Source organism: Amblyomma americanum, chromosome 1 (assembly GCF_052857255.1).
Source record: "Amblyomma americanum isolate KBUSLIRL-KWMA chromosome 1, ASM5285725v1, whole genome shotgun sequence".
NCBI classification, from domain to species: Eukaryota; Metazoa; Arthropoda; class Arachnida; order Ixodida; family Ixodidae; genus Amblyomma; species Amblyomma americanum.
The window spans coordinates 82,680,050-82,700,775 of record NC_135497.1 but is presented as its reverse complement, the minus strand read 5'-3'; the positions used below and the strand labels follow the sequence as shown (position 1 = coordinate 82,700,775).

The window sequence follows — 20,726 nt, the reverse complement described above, 5'->3', positions numbered from 1 at the left end:
GAATTCTGGTATGCCAAGGACAGAATCTGCGCGCATTTACCCGTCTGCGCGCATTTACCGCGCCGCGATAATTCAACAGACAACCTGAAAAGAGTAATTTTTCTGTATAAGAATAAAAAAAACACTGCCAAACTAACAAAACACAGCACTGCACACAGCAGTGTCATGCATATTTTGTGAACTCTCGTCTGCCCCCAACAGATATTTGGTCATCAGCTGTAACTCAACCGCTGTGGTTGAGTTACAGTTATGGACGCTGTAGTTATGGACGCCGTGATCGAACGCGACGATGAAAACAGCGAGGCAAGTTAGCAGCTTTTAAATTACTATGTTGCAATTCATTATGTACGATTAGCACTCTGTCCTGATATCACGAGGTGCTCGCAATTTTATGAACGCATGGTTTTTGCGCAGTTTCCAAACACGACATCTCAACCTCCGTTTTCTCAAGATGAACTGGATATCAAGCCTCCTAACTCAGGTATGTGGTCATTGTACAACAAACCTTTTATCATTTTTTAAAACGCATCAGTTAAAGCACCTTCCATATAACTGTTTATATGTGAACAGGAGCTGGCGACCAGCCCGAAGAACCCCGATCCAACACGAATGACAATTCACTGGATAGGGCAGAGGGAGGAGGTAAGTGATGCATTTACATGTTGAAATAGTTCACCTTTTTATACGCATTGCGTTGACGATAGTGATGAATTCTGGTATGCCAAGGACAGAATCTGCCAAAGAGCGCCATGGCACAAGGATTTTTTTGTTACAAAAGTGGGATGAAAATAGTTGCATTGCCCGCAGAAGCCGAGGACAAGGCCAGGGGAACGCCGGAAAGCTTTCACCCATTGTATCACGTGGGTTGGCATTGGGGATCGAACCCTGCACCTCCCTCTTGCAAGGCGAATGCTCAAACCACTAGGGAACCGCCGAAACGAAATTACTCCGAATTCCTCGTCTACCGGCAGCAAAAGTTTGTGAGATGTACCATTGCCGCCTCTAGAAAGATGCCTGCGGCGTCGTTCGCTCTCCCATTGTAGCCGCCGTGCCCTAAGTTGCGGACGGTTGTTAAGAGACGGCGCTAGCTACTTCCCTATCTTTTTTCCTTCCTTTTTCTCTTTTGTGCGTTTTATCTTTCTTTCTCTCCTTGTGCACTTCCATCTTCTCGTTTTTTTTGTTTTTGGTCGGGTGCCCAACCTAGTGGTGCCCACCCGTTACAAAGGGCAAGGCCTCAAGTATCTATCTATCTGTCTGTCTGTCTGCCGGCCGCCTGAGCTGTAATTACTCGAATTTAACTATAGTCATATGCAAATGCGTGCTTTCGGACAGCTGTCACTAACGTACCGGCGTGACACGAGAAAAAAGCGTTACCGCGGAAGGAACTCGATACATCACTCGATACTAGAACCAAATCAAAGTGGAAAACGCAGGTGAAAAGAAAAACCCAATAAACGATAGCTTGCTAAACAGCTACCGCGCATATACAGCATGATTAGTGTATTTCTCTGATATGTTCACAGAAGCAGAGAATCGCGGTTTTAATTAGCCAGTGACTGTATTTCAGTTGCAATTGTCTTGAAGAAAATTTTGAAAATTTTACACGCGGCAAGCGAATCTGTGCAACCAAGTTTAGGAGTGAAGCGCACAGTCGTGTGCAATGTATGCATCTATATCCGGTCGTGGGAAAGTGTGCCGCGTTGCTCGTCGGAACGTACTGCATTTGCAGAGGTTGTTACCCTCTGGCGCCAATCTGCCGACAGTCAGCGAGAACAGCAGTCGCGCGGCTGTCGTCGGCGGGACCCACCTCGCTTCGTTGTTACATTTTTCCTCCGAGGCCCGGCGTCGTCGAGCCCGCGCCGATCGGTCCCACCGCGGCGTGCGACGACGGAATGATGACGGCGAATCCGGCTCGATACGAAACGATGCGGCGGCTCTTTAATCCTCTACGACCTTGGTATATCCGTGCTGGGCAACTTCCCCGTTCCAATGAGCAACAGCAAGTGTCCGCGCCGCATTAGCGCGACTCACTTGCCGGGCGGTGCGCGGGACTCTGGCGAGCAGCTAGCGCGGACCTCGCGCGTGCTTCGGGTGCACGCGATGTCGGGGGTCCTTGATCCTGAAGGAATGTTGTTGCGGACACGGGAACACACAGTGAGCGACGGCACAATTGGGTGCGGGTTTACGGGCGGGGGATATTTTCGTCAGAGCGGAGGATTTCGCTCGAACAGTTAGGTGCGGGGGAGGGGAAGCACGGAAAGCGAAAGTTGCGCCGGGCGCCAGCGGCGCAGTGTCGGTGTAAGCTCCGGGGCTGCGCGCGTCTCGCCATCTGGAGCTAGAAAGACACACTACGCGCCCGTCTGCGCGCATTTACCGCGCCGCGATAATTCAACAGACAACCTGAAAAGAGTAATTTTTCTGTATAAGAATAAAAAAAAAAACACTGCCAAACTAACAAAACACAGCACTGCACACAGCAGTGTCATGCATATTTTGTGAACTGTCGTCTGCCCCCAACAGATATTTGGTCATCAGCGTATGCGTTGAAACCGCCGTGGTTGAGTTACAGTTATGGACGCCGTGATCGAACGCGACGATGAAAACAGTGAAGCAAGTTAGCAGCTTTTAAATTACTATGTTGCAATTCATTATGTACGATTAGCACTCTGTCCTGATATCACGAGGTGCTCGCAATTTTATGAACGCATGGTTTTTGCGCAGTTTCCAAACACGACATCTGAACCTCCGTTTTCTCAAGATGAACTGGATATCAAGCCTCCTAACTCAGGTATGTGGTCATTGTACAACAAACCTTTTATCATTTTTTAAAACGCATCAGTTAAAGCACCTTCCATATAACTGTTTATACGTGAACAGGAGCTGGAGACCAGCCCGAAGAACCCCGATCCAACACGAATGACAATTCACTGGATAGGGCAGAGGGAGGAGGTAAGTGATGCATTTACATGTTGAAATAGTTCACCTTTTTATACGAATTGCGTTGACGATAGTGATGAATTCTGGTATGCCAAGGACAGAATCTGCGCGCATTTACCCGTCTGCGCGCATTTACCGCGCCGCGATAATTCAACAGACAACCTGAAAAGAGTAATTTTTCTGTATAAGAATAAAAAAAAACACTGCCAAACTAACAAAACACAGCACTGCACACAGCAGTGTCATGCATATTTTGTGAACTCTCGTCTGCCCCCAACAGATATTTGGTCATCAGCTGTAACTCAACCGCCGTGGTTGAGTTACAGTTATGGACGCTGTAGTTATGGACGCCGTGATCGAACGCGACGATGAAAACAGCGAGGCAAGTTAGCAGCTTTTAAATTACTATGTTGCAATTCATTATGTATGATTAGCACTCTGTCCTGATATCACGAGGTGCTCGCAATTTCATGAACGCATGGTTTTTGCGCAGTTTCCAGACACGACATCTCAACCTCCGTTTTCTCAAGATGAACTGGATATCAAGCCTCCTAACTCAGGTATGTGGTCATTGTACAACAAACCTTTTATCATTTTTTAAAACGCATCAGTTAAAGCACCTTCCATATAACTGTTTATATGTGAACAGGAGCTGGCGACCAGCCCGAAGAACCCCGATCCAACACGAATGACAATTCACTGGATAGGGCAGAGGGAGGAGGTAAGTGATGCATTTACATGTTGAAATAGTTCACCTTTTTATACGCATTGCATTGACGATAGTGATGAATTCTGGTATGCCAAGGACAGAATCTGCCAAAGAGCGCCATGCCACAAGGTATTTTTGTGACGCAAGGTGGGGTGAAAATTGTTGCATAACCCGCAGAAGCCGAGCAGAAGGCAGGGGGAACGCCGGAAAGCTAGCACGCTTTGTATCACCTGGGTACCCGGTGGCATTGGGAATATCCTGCTTGCAAGGCAGATGGTCAAACCATTAGGGCACCGCCGAAATGAAATTACACCACATTTCATTCCACTGGTCATGATGTCAGTGTTGTGACTCAACCGTGTGAGTACTTCTTCAGGTGCTTTACAGATGAACTGTTTGAAGAGATTGCATATTGCGCGAACATCTACACACTTCAGACTTTAGAAGCCATCCTTGAAAAAACACCGGAAGAAATCATTCTTCGGAATGTTATTGATAGTGGAAACACTGAAATTCCCACTCATCAAAATGTACTGGAGTTCTGCAACACAAATTCCAGTGTGTCGGGAGCAATGAGCGTGAGGAGATTTTTCAGGCTCCGGTCTGCATTACATGTCACAGAGCCGGACCCAGAACACACAGGAACTGACAAGTTTAGGAAAGTGCGGCCGCTTCGTAATGCTGTCAGGGAGAGATGGCTTGAACGACCTCCTACTAACAACAGCATTGATGAACAAATGAATCACACTAACAAAACAAAGCACTGCACACAGCAGTGTCATGCATATTCTGTCAACTGAACCCAACCGGTCATTAGCGTTTGCATTGCAACCACCGTGTTATGGATTCTGCGAATGAGAACGTCATGATCGAATGTGACGAGAATGAAAACGAGGCAAGTTAGCAGCTTTTAAATTCTTCTGTTGCAACTCATTATCTAAAATTAGCACTCTGCCCTGATCTCACTAGGTGGTCGCAACTTTATGAACGCATGGTTTTTGCAGTTTCCAAACAGACGGGCTGAAAACCCTCCATTTTCCCAAAATTATGACCTGGACATGAATCCTCCTAACTCTGGTATGTGGCTATTACAACAAACTTTTTTCTATTATTTTTTAAAATACATCAATTAATCCACCCTCCTTTTAACTGTTTAATGTGAACAGGAGGCGATGAGCCTGAAGAACCCGAACGTTTCAACACCGGTGACCTTTCCCTCGAGAGGGCAGCAGGAAGAGGAGGTAAGTGACGCATTGATATGTTGGAATAGTTCACTTTTTTATGTGCGTTCCATTGATGATAGTGATGAATTCTTGTATGCTAAGGACAGAGATCTGCCAAAGAGCGCCGTGGCACAAGGTATTTTTGTAACGCAAGGTTAGGAGAATTGTTGCGTAACCCGCAGAAGCCGACCAGAAGGCAGGGGGAACGCCGGAAAGCTTGCACGCTTTGTATCACGTGGGTACCCGGTGGCATTGGGAATCCCCTGCTTGCAAGGCAGATGCTCAAACCACTAGGGCACCGCCGAAATGACACCACATTTCATTCCACTGGTCGTGATGTCAGTGTCGTGATTGAACCGTGTGAGTACTTTATCAGGTGCTTTACAGATGAACTGTTTGAAGAGATTACATATTGCACGAACATCTACGCGCTTCTCGCTTCAGACTTCAGGAGCCATCCTTGGAACAACACCAGAAGAAATCAATACATTCTTCGGAATGTTATTGATAATGGAACACTGAAATTCCCACGCATCAAAATGTACTGGAGTCCTGCAACACAAATTCCAAGTGTGTTGGGAGCAAAGAGCGTGAGCAGATTTTTCAGGCTGCGGTCTGCATTACATGTCACAGAGCCAGACCCAGAACACAGGAACTGAGAAGTTTAGGAAAGTGCGACCGCTTCGTAATGCTGTCGGGGAGAGATGGCTTGAACTACCTCCTACTGAAAAAAACAGCACTGATGAACAAATGATTCCGTTTACAGGGAGAGTCATGGCTAAGCAATTTATCCGCAACAAACCCAACCCAGAAGCTGTGAAAGTGTTTCTTTGCTGCAGCTCCAGCAGTGTGGCGGATGATTTCGAGTTTTTTCAAGGAAAAGGCACCGGCACCTCTGAGGAGCACAAGCACTTAGGGCTTGGTGGCTCCATTGAGATGAGGTCGACTGAGCACCTCCCAAAACTAGGGAACTTCAGATGTTACTTTGATAACTATTTTCACTTCGATACCACTGCTTCAAGAGTTGAAGGAAATAAGAATTTGGGCCATTGGCACCACCTCCTGCAAGGATGTACACCGAAATCTGAGAAAGCACTTAAAAAGAGGGACACGGCAGTATGGATGCCAGTGTCACCAAAATTTGCGACATCACCGTTGTCAGGACAATGGCATCGTAAATGTTGCGTCGACGTTCGAGGGTGTTGGGGAGCCAACAGATGTGAAGCGTAGAGCGAGTCATCAAAGGAGCATGTTTACGTACCGTGCCCTGAAATTATCAGCCATGAGCTAACAAGATGGATTTTTTGCTGTCATTGTTACCCACTAAAACAAAGAAAAAAAGTGGCCAGTAGGCGTTATCTCTCATTTCACCTCATTCGCACTGGCAAATGTCTGGGAAGAATATCTGACTGATGCAAATGACAACTGCTTCTTAAGCAGGAACACTCTGGACCTGCTGGCATTTCTGAACGATGTTGGATTGGCATTAATTATGTGCAACAAGAGTGGTGCCAGAATGTGCGGTCGTCCAAGCAATGATACGAAGGAGCCCCCAAAGATTGTGCACAATGCTGAGCCACGGCGTGTAAATGCCGCCCGCATACCTGCCAAGTTTTACGATTTTATCGTAAAGTGCCCGATTTCCAGCGTTTTTTTACGAGTATCGTAATGTCGCTCTATTTTTATGATTTTTGTTTATTTTTTTTGTTCGGCGGCTGCACACCATACATTCTGGTTCTGTGTTGGCAACACTGAGGCTTTGGTGGCTCGCAAACGGGATAGCCATCGTCATCACCACCATCGCGTTCATGCAGAAAGGAGAGAACTTCCTCGCTTTCTTTCTTCTGTTGTGTTTGCCCGTTTGAAATGGTGCGTTTGGTGTGGTCATAGCCGGGCTTCTTAGGCCTGTTGTGTTGCCGGTGGCGTTGTGATTTCCGCGGCGTGCAGCGTTGTTGCTGCGGGTGTCGTTGTAAGATGTCCAGCAAGAAGTACTTTCAAGCGTTCATACCAAGTTATTCGACGGATTTTCCGTGCATTCAGAAATCTCGCAAGGGTGAAAAATATGCTTTCTGCACTGTCTGCCGCTGTGATCTGAACATTGCGCACGCCGGTCGTCGGGACATCCTCCTGCATCTCGGAACAAAGAAGCACAAGGACTCGGCACAGATCGTTGACACCAACGAGAAGCTCGGTGGATATTTTAGCGCTTCGGTGGACCAAGGCACTATTCGAGCGGAATGCCTTTTCACAGCTTTCCTCATCGAGCACAACGTGCCATTCACTGCTGCAGACCATGCGGGAGACCTCTTCAGGAAAATGTTTCCGAACTCCAAAGAGGCAGTGGCCTACACTTGCGCTCGTACAAAAACGGCTGCAATCGCCAAGGAAATGGCCAATCAACAGGTCAGTAGTGTTGTAAGCTGTCTTCAATCCGGACCGTTTTCGGTCGCTACCGACGGGAGCAACGACACTGGCAATGATGCAAAGCTCTACCCGATTGTTGTCACATTCGTCGACGGCATTGTTCATACTGCTTTGCTAGCAATGCCTACACTGGAGGGAGACTCAACTGGACGGAACATTGGTGCACTTGTTCTAGACACGCTGAAGGCCCACAACGTGCCTGTACGGAACTGCGTCGGCATGGCGTGCGATAACGCGCCAGTGATGATCGGATCTAAGAATGGGGTTGCTGCTGTTCTCAAAGAAAACCATGAAAACATTGCCATCCTTGGATGTTGTTGCCATTTAATCAATTTGGCAGCTCAGAAGGGTTCGGCCTGCCTTCCTGTAAGTGTGGACGAGGTGCTGATTGACGTCTACTACTACCTGGAGAAGAGTTCAAAAAGGAAAGACAAACTGAGAGCTTTTCAATGCTTGCATGATGTAGAGTAAAAAGAAATCCTGAAACATGTCAACACTCGTTGGTTATCTCTTGGTAGGAGCTTGAAACGGCTTGTTGAGCAGTGGCAGCCACTGCTCAGCTTCTTTCACAGTGAAGTGAAGCCATCGAAGAAACCCTTGGAATCACCAAGTGAACAACGAAATCCAGAGATGGACTCTCCGAAGTCGACGCGGACAGCAAAAATCGCACATCAGAACAAGCGACCAAGGCTGGACATCGACTCAGCTCCTTCGCAGCAAGCTCTGAAGCAGCAAGTGGCCAAGGTCTTAAATAGGCAAGAAAGACTGTTCATGTTCCTTTCATCAGATGTCAACAAGGCATACTGTGCCTTCTTGCTGTCAGTCATACCAGAATTAGAAAAGACAAACACCTTTTTGCAGTCTGGAGCTCCCCAAGTACATGTGCTTCTGGAAGTTTTGAACAGCCTGCTCAGGGAGATTTTACTGTGGTTCGTGAAACCATCTGTTATTAAGAGTAGTTGTGAGCTGACAGATATTGATTACAAGTCTTCTGGCAACCAGAGGAATGATGATGACCTTGTAATCGGCAGCCTAACTCTACAAATCTTAGAAAGGCTGAAGATTGCTGACAAGCAACAATTTCTTACACGAGTAAGAAGATTTTTTGTGGTGGTAAGCGATTACATCATCCTGAAATTCCCCTTGAAATTCCCCTTGAAGTCAGAGATTCTGAAGAAAGCAGAAGTGGCAAGGCTTTCCAGCATTGTGACAGCAAAGTTTGCTGATGTCAGGTACTTCATCAATCGCTTTCCAGTTCTCTTGCCAGTTTCTGAGGGGCAGGATGATGACTCGGACCTGGATGACATCCAAGCCCAGTTAAGCCGCCTTCAGCTCGAAGAACTTCCAGTACAAGTAACTACACAGGTGCGGATAGACGAGCAGTGGCATGCTATTGCCAGTATTCAGGACATTGACCGTACTTTTAAGTATGATAAGATTTCAAAAGTTATGTTAGGGATTCTGACTCTCCCACACAGTAACGCAGACTGTGAAAGAGTGTTCAGCAAAGTGAAGAAGACTTGCACTCAGTTTCGCTCATCCATGTCAGAAAAGAGCCTAGAACAGCTATTAGTTGTGAAATGTAAGGAGTCTGTAGTCTGTCACAATCAGGTGTTCGACAAGGACTTTCTGAGGAAGGCAAAAGCTGCAACATCCTCAGTGTTGTCCCAACCTTCCACTTCGAAGACATCTTTCTGAAGTTGTTTGCGTGATGTATTGAAACACCAGTTGAAGTTGCTTTGTTTTCATAGCCAAATAAAAAATTTGATGTACTAAAACATAATTTTAGTATTTTTCACCGAATTTTAGTATTTCTTGGCATCCTCTATAGTAGATTTAGCATCGTCGAGTTGGCAGGTCTGCGCCCGGTATGATGGAATCCACCACTGGCCAGCACACACAGGCAATAACATCGCTCAGCGTTGCAAGTTAAATGCTGCAATTCAAGAACGAGAGTCCGATGCCGGAAATGCAACGTGTTGCTGTATCTCTCAGTGATGAATGACTGTTTTGACGTATTCCACAACAAGTGAGCTTTGAGCTTCCTTTTTCGAGTGAGATTTTCATGCGCAATATCAAATGTCCTGCCTGAGACTCGAAATGCAACCTCGTCTCATTTGTACTTGCTCAGTCGCAATGTACACGTATGCTAAAATTCAGGAAGGGAAAGAATTTTTCTCTTTGCTTCATTTTCATTTTCAGAACATCCTCCTGTAGAAAAAGCACGTGGAATAATTTTCCTGCACTTCACTTTAATTTGTGACTGCAGAGGATAATCTTCATTGTGCAAAGTCCCTTCTGGATAATTATATCAACTACTTTGAAGAGCACACAGGGAACGCAGACACATACAGATCTACATAGATACAAGTCTCATTCAAACTCCTTGTGCCCCAGCTTTGATGATACTTCTGCCTGTAGTATTATATAAGGAACCCAGTTGCGTCGCAAGACGCTGCGGGCAGGGCAGTCGTTTTTCCTTCAGCCAAATCCAACCTATGTAGCATTGTAGTTCACTATAGCTGCAGTGGCTGCGGTGCTCGCCGCAGCCCCTAATCATTGAAGAGAGCGAAGGTCTGTGCGTCGCGAAATGATGTGCACAGGTGGTCGTCGCTGTGCACGAGCCAAAAATGTGACTTTTTGAATGGTGCGCGAGGTGGCTTAACCCTTTATGCCTCATTGGGACACCCGCGTCCCACCTCGCTAGTTTTGGAAATGCGCTGTCCCTGCAAATCTAGAGAAAACTGGAGCGGCAACTGCTTGTGGTGCCATCTGCGAACAGTTCGTGCAACTATATTACACCCTTTTTTTTGCCATACAAGGTGGCGCTAGTAGTCTGCACTCTGTCAAACCTGCTACATTTTTCAAAGTGTGTTTGTTCACGCCATGTGCTTTTCGAACTCACCGTAGATGCTTCTAAAATGCCCAGTAAGATTTATTTTGTGTTCCGCATGTTCCTGTGTCTGTATAGTGTTTGCCCTTGAATGAGTTTTTTTTTTTTGTGCAGCGTAATGCGATGTATTCATGAAAATCTGATATTGCACATGGTTTTGTTAGCCTAGCAGTGACACTGTGTCACCAGTAATTCTTTCAAAAATGCAGTGTATTGTATTTTCTTTTTAGGGAATCAAAAGCTCACTGCCGAGGAAGCTTTAGATTTATTCTTCAGCCTCCCAGACGACTACGCTACTGATTCATTCACAGATTCTTCGGGCGATGATTTCAATGTGCCCTCCTCATCAGCTCTTGTTCCCGTAGAGACGTCAGAAAGTGATGAGGTTGACGAGCCAGCACCCAAAATTCGTAAAAAAACTCAAAAAAGGAAGAGAAAAAGCAAGAAAATGCATGCTAACGTAATTGAGAATGATGATGCATCAGACGATTATGACGAAGGAGAACCGCAGTCAACAGGCTGGATTGCAGGACTGCCGACCGACATTCCTAGCGCCATCACAGAAAAACCGCCCACATTTTCACCAAATCTCGGTCAACAAAGCAGTGCGTGTGATGCATTCACCCTGTATTTTGATGAAGAAGTGTGGCAGATGATTGTGCAAGAAACAAATCTCTATGCATCTCAGGAAGGGAAGACACACTATGAGCCTATAACAGTCAGCGAGCTAAAGGCATATGTAGGCATGCTCATTCTGATGAGCATTCACCCCTTGCCGCAGGTATACCTATACTGGAGTTCTGATAGGTTTTTCAACGTACCTGAAATATCCAGCGTGATGTCGTTTCGGCGATTTCAGCAGATTATGAACTGTCTGCACCTAAATGACAACTCTAAGCTGCCCTCAAAGACCGCGCCAAACTACGACAGATGCTATAAAGTGAGGCCTCTCATGGATCTTCTAAACAAGAAGTTTCGGGAAGAGTATAAACCCTCTTCGCACGTTGCTGTCGACGAATCCATGATCCTGTTCAAAGGAAGATCGTCAATGAAACAGTACATGCCGATGAAGCCAAAGATAAAGCGCGGTTACAAAATGTGGAGCCTTGCCGACAGCGAAACAGGATATTTGTGCAAATTTGACTTGTATACAGGAGGAACGCAAAATAGGCCAGACGACGTAGGTCTGGGTGAACATGTTGTCCTTTCCCTCAGCGAGGATGTTGTGGAAGCAGGCTCCCAATTGTTCTTCGACAATTTTTTCTCATCCTCGAAGCTGCTTCTACGCCTCAGACAACGAGGCGTGTTTGCTTGTGGCATGTTCAGGCCCAACAGAAAAGACCTGCCGCCTGAAGTAAAGGTAGATAACAAGCTAACCCGCGGGTCCTTCATCTACAGGTCGAAGGGACCAATCTCAGTCTACCAGTGGCAGGACACTAAAAACGTCAATATAATGTCCAACCACCATGATCCCCAAGAAGAAGCCTCAGTAGAGCGAAAGCTACCCTGTGGCAAAAAAATACATATTACGTGCCCCAAGGCTCTGAAGGACTACAATTGTTGGATGGGCGGTGTTGACCGGTTCGATCAGAAGCGGAATGCTTATCCAGTAGATCGGAGGTCAAAAAAGGGATGGCACCGAATAGTTTATTTTCTCCTTGATGCTGCTATCGTGAACGCTTTTGTACAGCATACAGCCCATGCAGAAAACTTGGACTTCCTTCACTTCAAGCTGATTCTTGGGCGACAGCTTATCCAGCGTCAAAGCTTTCGCGCTGGAAGGAAGTCGCGAGGAGACTTTCAGCGTAAAAATGGACGCAAAAGTGGCGCCTTGATGACTGGTGTCCCAGCTGAGATCAGATTTCAAGGAAGAGACCACTTCCCAAAAGCGTCTGGAACAAGGAGGAGGTGCCGTTGGTGCTCAACAAAGCGCTCCGAAGTCCGCACAAAGTTCATGTGTGGAGCTTGCAATGTGCCGGTATGTACTGACTGTTTCTCAACATTTCATTCAAACAGATAAGCAGTTTTTGTAAAAACCTGTCACTGTGTGATAGTGCCTCGTGTTCAGTGGGACATGGGTTGTCCCACTTTGCTTTTCACCCTTTCGCGTGCACTGGGACATATGCTGTCCCACCTTTTAAGCTTCCTTAAAACGATGTACATTATTCAAAGTTGCTTGAAACACGTTTTTTTTATTTGAATAAACAGATTTTTCATTAAAAAACTTAATTTCTTTGCTTATCTTTTTGCACCTTATAAAGGGTTAATTAGTGCCACAGCGCCGATCGTAGTAGTGTTGTCGAACTTCTAAAAACTTATTTGGCGATTACTATGCACATAAATGTTGGATAGGTTACCTAGAAGAAATTGGTTAACCACCTTATTAGCGCAGATGATTCTATTTTCAGGCTCCGGTCTGCATTACATGTCACAGAGCCGGACTCAGAACACACAGGAACTGACAAGTTTAGGAAAGTGCGACCACTTCGTAATGCTGTCAGGGAGAGATGGCTTGAACGACCTCCTACTAACAACAACAGCATTGATGAACAAATGATTCCATTTACGGGGAGAGTCCTGGCTAAGCAATTTGTCCGCAACAAACCCATGAAGAGCTGCAAAAACTGACCAACACCATGGCAGAAGAACTGCGTACGATACCAAACTGCATTTAACAGATAATTTCAAAGCTCACAGCACTTAGCAATATAGCTTCAAAGAATGAGCAGATGCAGAACCATAACCCCTTGAGTCATGCGATTTTGGGGCCATTTTTCTTTTCCTGGAGTTGAAATATCCCACAAGAAAGACATTTGTGTAGGTTTGTATGGGCACTGGGCAAGACTACTAGCGCCATCTGTCGTTGCCATCCACATACGAAGCCAAACATGGCCACTTTCAAGATGGACGCCGCCACTTTGTATGGCACCGCTGTTAAGTGCTTTACAAAGAGAATGTTTCTGGACTTTTATTGCTATTGGGAGGCAAGTGCATTGGTTTTCTATGCTTGTAAAGACATAAGGAACATGTATGAACCATCAAATCTAGTAGAGCTGCATTATCGCGCTAGAAAATTCAGCGAGAACTTTAGCGTACACAATTGTGCACGGCGTACCGCTATCGCCACAAACCAAACGATGGTGTATCTTATAATTCAGGTTTTCAATGATAGAACTTTAGGTCCTTTTGCATTTCCGACTTGAGAAATCAAATAGACAACGAAAAAGACTCGATGATGACTCGGCAGAAAGACTGCTGTCCAGATTGGCGATGGGAACACGTCGGATATTGGACTTTCGGACGACGACGAAGAAGGGCATCGAAATCTATTTGAGTGGCGGAATGACCGCGATTGTGATTCTGTCCTGTTTCCCTGGGTAAGTATAAAATAAATTTTGTTTGGCAGGCGGTTGTCAGACAATGAAGCTGGTCCGTCCAGAGCAGCTCAGCATCTTGCTCCTCTGCCAGACCATGGTGACGAACAAAAAGTCACCGGCCAACAAGAGGACAGCCGTTTGGACCACTGTGGAATTTGAGCTGCCCGACACCACATTTCATTCCATAGGCCGTGATGTCAGTGTTGTGACTGAACCGTGTGAGTTCTTCAGGCGCCTTACAGATGAGCTGTTTGAAGAGATTGCATTTTGCACGAACATCTACACGCTTCAGATTTCAGGAGCCATCCTTGGAAAAACACCGGAAGAAATCAAATCATTCCTCAGAATGTTATTGATAATGGAGACACTGATATTCCCACGCATCAAAATGTACTGGAGTTCTGCAACACAAATTCCAGTGTATCGGGAGCAATAAGCATGAGCAGATTTTTCATGCTCCGGTCTGCATTACATGTCACAGAGCCGGGCCCAGGACACACAGGAACTAACAAGTTTAGGAAAGTGTGACCGCTTCGTAATGCGGTCAGGGAGAGATGCCTTGAACTACCTCCTACTGAAAAGAACAGCATTGCTGAACAAATGATTCACACTAACCGAACAAAGCGCTGCACACAGCAGTGTTATACATATTGTGTCAACTGTCGTCTGAACCCAACAGGTCATCAGCATTTGCATTGCAACCACTGCGTTAGTTATCATGGATTCTGCGAATGAGAACGCAGTGATCGAATATGACGAGAATGAAAACGAGGCAAGTTAGCAGCTTTTAAATGCTTCTGTTGCAGCTCATTATCTAAAATTAGCACTCTGCCCTGATCACACTAGGTGCTCGCAATTTTATGAACGCATGGTTTTTGTGCAGTTTCCAAACAGACAGGCTGAAAACCCTCAGTTTTCCCAAAATTATGACCTCGACATGAATCCTCCTAACTCTGGTATGTCGCCATTACAACAATTTTTTTAATTTTTTAAAATACATAAATAGAGCACCCTCCTTATAACTGTTTAATGTGAACAGGAGGCGATGAGCCTGAAGAACCCGAACGATCCAACACCAGTGACCTTTCACTGGATAGGGCAGCAGGAGGAGGAGGAAAGTGATGCACAGACATGTTGTTATAGTTCACTTTTTTATGTGCGTTCCATTGATGATAGTGATGAATTCTTGTATGCCAAGGACAGAGATCTGCCAAAGAGCGCCATGGCACAAGGTATTTTTGTGACGCAAGGTGGGGTGAAAATTGTTGCATAACCCGCAGAAGCCGAGCAGAAGGCAGGGGGAACGCCGGAAAGCTCGCACGCTTTGTATCACCTGGGTACCCGGTGGCATTGGGAATATCCTGCTTGCAAGGCAGATGGTCAAACCATTAGGGCACCGCCGAAACGAAATTATACCACATTTCATTCCACTGGTCGTGATGCCAGTGTCGTGATTGAACCGTGTGAGTACTTCATCAAGTGCTTTACAGAAGAACTGTTTGAAGAGATTGCATATTGCACGAACATCTACACGCTTCAGACTTCAGGAGCTATCCTTGGAAAAACACCAGAAGTAATCAACACTCTTTGGAATGTTATTTATAATGGAAACACTGAAATTCCCACGCATCAAAATGTACTGGAGTCCTGCAACACAAATTCCAGTGTGTCGGGAGCAATGAGCGTGAGAAGATTTTTCATGCTCCGGTCTGCATTACATGTCACAGAGCCGGGCCCAGGACACACAGGAACTAACAAGTTTAGGAAAGTGTGACCGCTTCGTAATGCGGTCAGGGAGAGATGCCTTGAACTACCTCCTACTGAAAAGAACAGCATTGCTGAACAAATGATTCACACTAACCGAACAAAGCGCTGCACACAGCAGTGTTATACATATTGTGTCAACTGTCGTCTGAACCCAACAGGTCATCAGCATTTGCATTGCAACCACTGCGTTAGTTATCATGGATTCTGCGAATGAGAACGCAGTGATCGAATATGACGAGAATGAAAACAACGAGGCAAGTTAGCAGCTTTTAAATGCTTCTGTTGCAGCTCATTATCTAAAATTAGCACTCTGCCCTGATCACACTAGGTGCTCGCAATTTTATGAACGCATGGTTTTTGTGCAGTTTCCAAACAGACAGGCTGAAAACCCTCAGTTTTCCCAAAATTATCACCTCGACATGAATCCTCCTAACTCTGGTATGTCGCCATTACAACAATTTTTTTAATTTTTTAAAATACATAAATAGAGCACCCTCCTTATAACTGTTTAATGTGAACAGGAGGCGATGAGCCTGAAGAACCCGAACGATCCAACACCAGTGACCTTTCACTGGATAGGGCAGCAGGAGGAGGAGGAAAGTGATGCACAGACATGTTGTTATAGTTCACTTTTTTATGTGCGTTCCATTGATGATAGTGATGAATTCTTGTATGCCAAGGACAGAGATCTGCCAAAGAGCGCCATGGCACAAGGTATTTTTGTGACGCAAGGTGGGGTGAAAATTGTTGCATAACCCGCAGAAGCCGAGCAGAAGGCAGGGGGAACGCCGGAAAGCTCGCACGCTTTGTATCACCTGGGTACCCGGTGGCATTGGGAATATCCTGCTTGCAAGGCAGATGGTCAAACCATTAGGGCACCGCCGAAACGAAATTATACCACATTTCATTCCACTGGTCGTGATGCCAGTGTCGTGATTGAACCGTGTGAGTACTTCATCAAGTGCTTTACAGAAGAACTGTTTGAAGAGATTGCATATTGCACGAACATCTACACGCTTCAGACTTCAGGAGCTATCCTTGGAAAAACACCAGAAGTAATCAACACTCTTTGGAATGTTATTTATAATGGAAACACTGAAATTCCCACGCATCAAAATGTACTGGAGTCCTGCAACACAAATTCCAGTGTGTCGGGAGCAATGAGCGTGAGAAGATTTTTCATGCTCCGGTCTGCATTACATGTCACAGAGCCGGGCCCAGGACACACAGGAACTAACAAGTTTAGGAAAGTGTGACCGCTTCGTAATGCGGTCAGGGAGAGATGCCTTGAACTACCTCCTACTGAAAAGAACAGCATTGCTGAACAAATGATTCACACTAACCGAACAAAGCGCTGCACACAGCAGTGTTATACATATTGTGTCAACTGTCGTCTGAACCCAACAGGTCATCAGCATTTGCATTGCAACCACTGCGTTAGTTATCATGGATTCTGCGAATGAGAACGCAGTGATCGAATATGACGAGAATGAAAACAACGAGGCAAGTTAGCAGCTTTTAAATGCTCCTGTTGCAGCTCATTATCTAAAATTAGCACTCTGCCCTGATCACACTAGGTGCTCGCAATTTTATGAACGCATGGTTTTTGTGCAGTTTCCAAACAGACAGGCTGAAAACCCTCAGTTTTCCCAAAATTATCACCTCGACATGAATCCTCCTAACTCTGGTATGTCGCCATTACAACAATTTTTTTAATTTTTTAAAATACATAAATAGAGCACCCTCCTTATAACTGTTTAATGTGAACAGGAGGCGATGAGCCTGAAGAACCCGAACGATCCAACACCAGTGACCTTTCACTGGATAGGGCAGCAGGAGGAGGAGGAAAGTGATGCACAGACATGTTGTTATAGTTCACTTTTTTATGTGCGTTCCATTGATGATAGTGATGAATTCTTGTATGCCAAGGACAGAGATCTGCCAAAGAGCGCCATGGCACAAGGTATTTTTGTGACGCAAGGTGGGGTGAAAATTGTTGCATAACCCGCAGAAGCCGAGCAGAAGGCAGGGGGAACGCCGGAAAGCTCGCACGCTTTGTATCACCTGGGTACCCGGTGGCATTGGGAATATCCTGCTTGCAAGGCAGATGGTCAAACCATTAGGGCACCGCCGAAACGAAATTATACCACATTTCATTCCACTGGTCGTGATGCCAGTGTCGTGATTGAACCGTGTGAGTACTTCATCAAGTGCTTTACAGATGAACTGTTTGAAGAGATTGCATATTGCACGAACATCTACACGCTTCAGACTTCAGGAGCTATCCTTGGAAAAACACCAGAAGAAATCAACACTCTTTGGAATGTTATTTATAATGGAAACACTGAAATTCCCACGCATCAAAATGTACTGGAGTCCTGCAACACAAATTCCAGTGTGTCGGGAGCAATGAACGTGAGAAGATTTTTCAGGCTCCGGTCTGCATTACATGTCACAGAGCCGGACCCAGAACACACACAGGAACTGTCAAGTTTAGGAAAGTGCGACCGCTTCGTAATGCTGTCAGGGAGAGATGGCTTGAACGACCTCCTACTAACAACAACAGCATTGATGAACAAATGATTCCATTTACGGGGAGAGTCGTGGCTAAGCATTTTGTCCGCAACAAACCCATGAAGAGCTGCAACAATTGAGCATCACCATGGCAGAAGAACTGCGTACGATACCAAACTGCAATGAACAGATGATTTCAAAGCTCACAGCACAGCACGCGACGATGAAAACAGCGAGGCAAGTTAGCAGCTTTTAAATTACTATGTTGCAATTCATTATGTACGATTAGCACTCTGTCCTGATATCACCAGGTGCTCGCAATTTCATGAACGCATGGTTTTTGCGCAGTTTCCAAACACGACATCTCAACCTCCGTTTTCTCAAGATGAACTGGATATCAAGCCTCCTAACTCAGGTATGTGGTCATTGTACAACAAACCTTTTATCATTTTTTAAAACGCATCAGTTAAAGCACCTTCCATATAACTGTTTATATGTGAACAGGAGCTGGCGACCAGCCCGAAGAACCCCGATCCAACACGAATGACAATTCACTGGATAGGGCAGAGGGAGGAGGTAAGTGATGCATTTACATGTTGAAATAGTTCACCTTTTTATACCCATTGCGTTGACGATAGTGATGAATTCTGGTATGCCAAGGACAGAATCTGCGCGCATTTACCCGTCTGCGCGCATTTACCGCGCCGCGATAATTCAACAGACAACCTGAAAAGAGTAATTTTTCTGTATAAGAATAAAAAAAAACACTGCCAAACTAACAAAACACAGCACTGCACACAGCAGTGTCATGCATATTTTGTGAACTCTCGTCTGCCCCCAACAGATATTTGGTCATCAGCTGTAACTCAACCGCCGTGGTTGAGTTACAGTTATGGACGCTGTAGTTATGGACGCCGTGATCGAACGCGACGATGAAAACAGCGAGGCAAGTTAGCAGCTTTTAAATTACTATGTTGCAATTCATTATGTACGATTAGCACTCTGTCCTGATATCACGAGGTGCTCGCAATTTCATGAACGCATGGTTTTTGCGCAGTTTCCAAACACGACATCTCAACCTCCGTTTTCTCAAGATGAACTGGATATCAAGCCTCCTAACTCAGGTATGTGGTCATTGTACAACAAACCTTTTATCATTTTTTAAAACGCATCAGTTAAAGCACCTTCCATATAACTGTTTATATGTGAACAGGAGCTGGCGACCAGCCCGAAGAACCTCGATCCAACACGAATGACAATTCACTGGATAGGGCAGAGGGAGGAGGTAAGTGATGCATTTACATGTTGAAATAGTTCACCTTTTTATACGCATTGCGTTGACGATAGTGATGAATTCTGGTATGCCAAAGACAGAATCTGCGCGCATTTACCCGTCTGCGCGCATTTACCGCGCCGCGATAATTCAACAGACAACCTGAAAAGAGTAATTTTTCTGTATAAGAATAAAAAAAAACACTGCCAAACTAACAAAACACAGCACTGCACACAGCAGTGTCATGCATATTTTGTGAACTGTCGTCTGCCCCCAACAGATATTTGGTCATCAGCTGTAACTCAACCGCCGTGGTTGAGTTACAGTTATGGACGCTGTAGTTATGGACGCCGTGATCGAACGCGACGATGAAAACAGCGAGGCAAGTTAGCAGCTTTTAAATTACTATGTTGCAATTCATTATGTACGATTAGCACTCTGTCCTGATATCACGAGGTGCTCGCAATTTCATGAACGCATGGTTTTTGCGCAGTTTCCAAACACGACATCTCAACCTCCGTTTTCTCAAGATGAACTGGATATCAAGCCTCCTAACTCAGGTATGTGGTCATTGTACAACAAACCTTTTATCATTTTTTAAAACGCATCAGTTAAAGCACCTTCCATATAACTGTTTATATGTGAACAGGAGCTGGCGACCAGCCCAAAGAACCCCGATCCAACACGAATGACAATTCACTGGATAGGGCAGAGGGAGGAGGTAAGTGATGCATTTACATGTTGAAATAGTTCACCTTTTTATACGCATTGCATTGACGATAGTGATGAATTCTGGTATGCCAAGGTCAGAATCTGCGCGCATTTACCCGTCTGCGCGCATTTACCGCGCCGCGATAATTCAACAGACAACCTGAAAAGAGTAATTTTTCTGTATAAGAATAAAAAAAAACACTGCCAAACTAACAAAACACAGCACTGCACACAGCAGTGTCATGCATATTTTGTGAACTCTCGTCTGCCCCCAACAGATATTTGGTCATCAGCTGTAACTCAACCGCCGTGGTTGAGTTACAGTTATGGACGCTGTAGTTATGGACGCCGTGATCGAACGCGACGATGAAAACAGCGAGGCAAGTTAGCAGCTTTTAAATTACTATGTTGCAATTCATTATGTACGATTAGCACTCTGTCCTGATATCACGAGGTGCTCGCAATTTCATGAACGCATGGTTTTTGCGCAGTTTCCAAACACGACATCTCAACCTCCGTTTTCTCAAGATGAACTGGATATCAAGCCTCCTAACTCAGGTATGTGGTCATTGTACAACAAACCTTTTATCATTTTTTAAAACGCATCAGTTAAAGCACCTTCCATATAACTGTTTATATGTGAACAGGAGCTGGCGACCAGCCCGAAGAACCCCGATCCAACACGAATGACAATTCACTGGATAGGGCAGAGGGAGGAGGTAAGTGATGCATTTACATGTTGAAATAGTTCACCTTTTTATACGCATTGCGTTGACGATAGTGATGAATTCTGGTATGCCAAGGACAGAATCTGCGCGCATTTACCCGTCTGCGCGCATTTACCGCGCCGCGATAATTCAACAGACAACCTGAAAAGAGTAATTTTTCTGTATAAGAA

General features: G+C 45.4%; 1 protein-coding gene across 1 annotated transcript; it reads left to right on the top strand.

Moving 5' to 3' along the window:
• The first annotated feature begins 3,654 nt into the window (after window positions 1–3,654).
• On the top strand, window positions 3,655–19,631 carry LOC144113126 (uncharacterized). Its single transcript, XM_077646033.1, has one exon. The coding sequence runs from the start codon at window positions 6,844–6,846 to the stop codon at window positions 7,762–7,764; it is 921 nt and encodes a 306-aa protein (XP_077502159.1). The 5' UTR covers window positions 3,655–6,843; the 3' UTR covers window positions 7,765–19,631.
• The last annotated feature ends 1,095 nt before the right edge of the window (window positions 19,632–20,726 follow it).

Excerpts from the sequence above, each read along its gene's own strand:
- LOC144113126 (XM_077646033.1), top strand. The coding sequence starts at position 6,844 with ATGTCCAGCAAGAAGTACTTTCAAGCGTTCATACCAAGTTATTCGACG.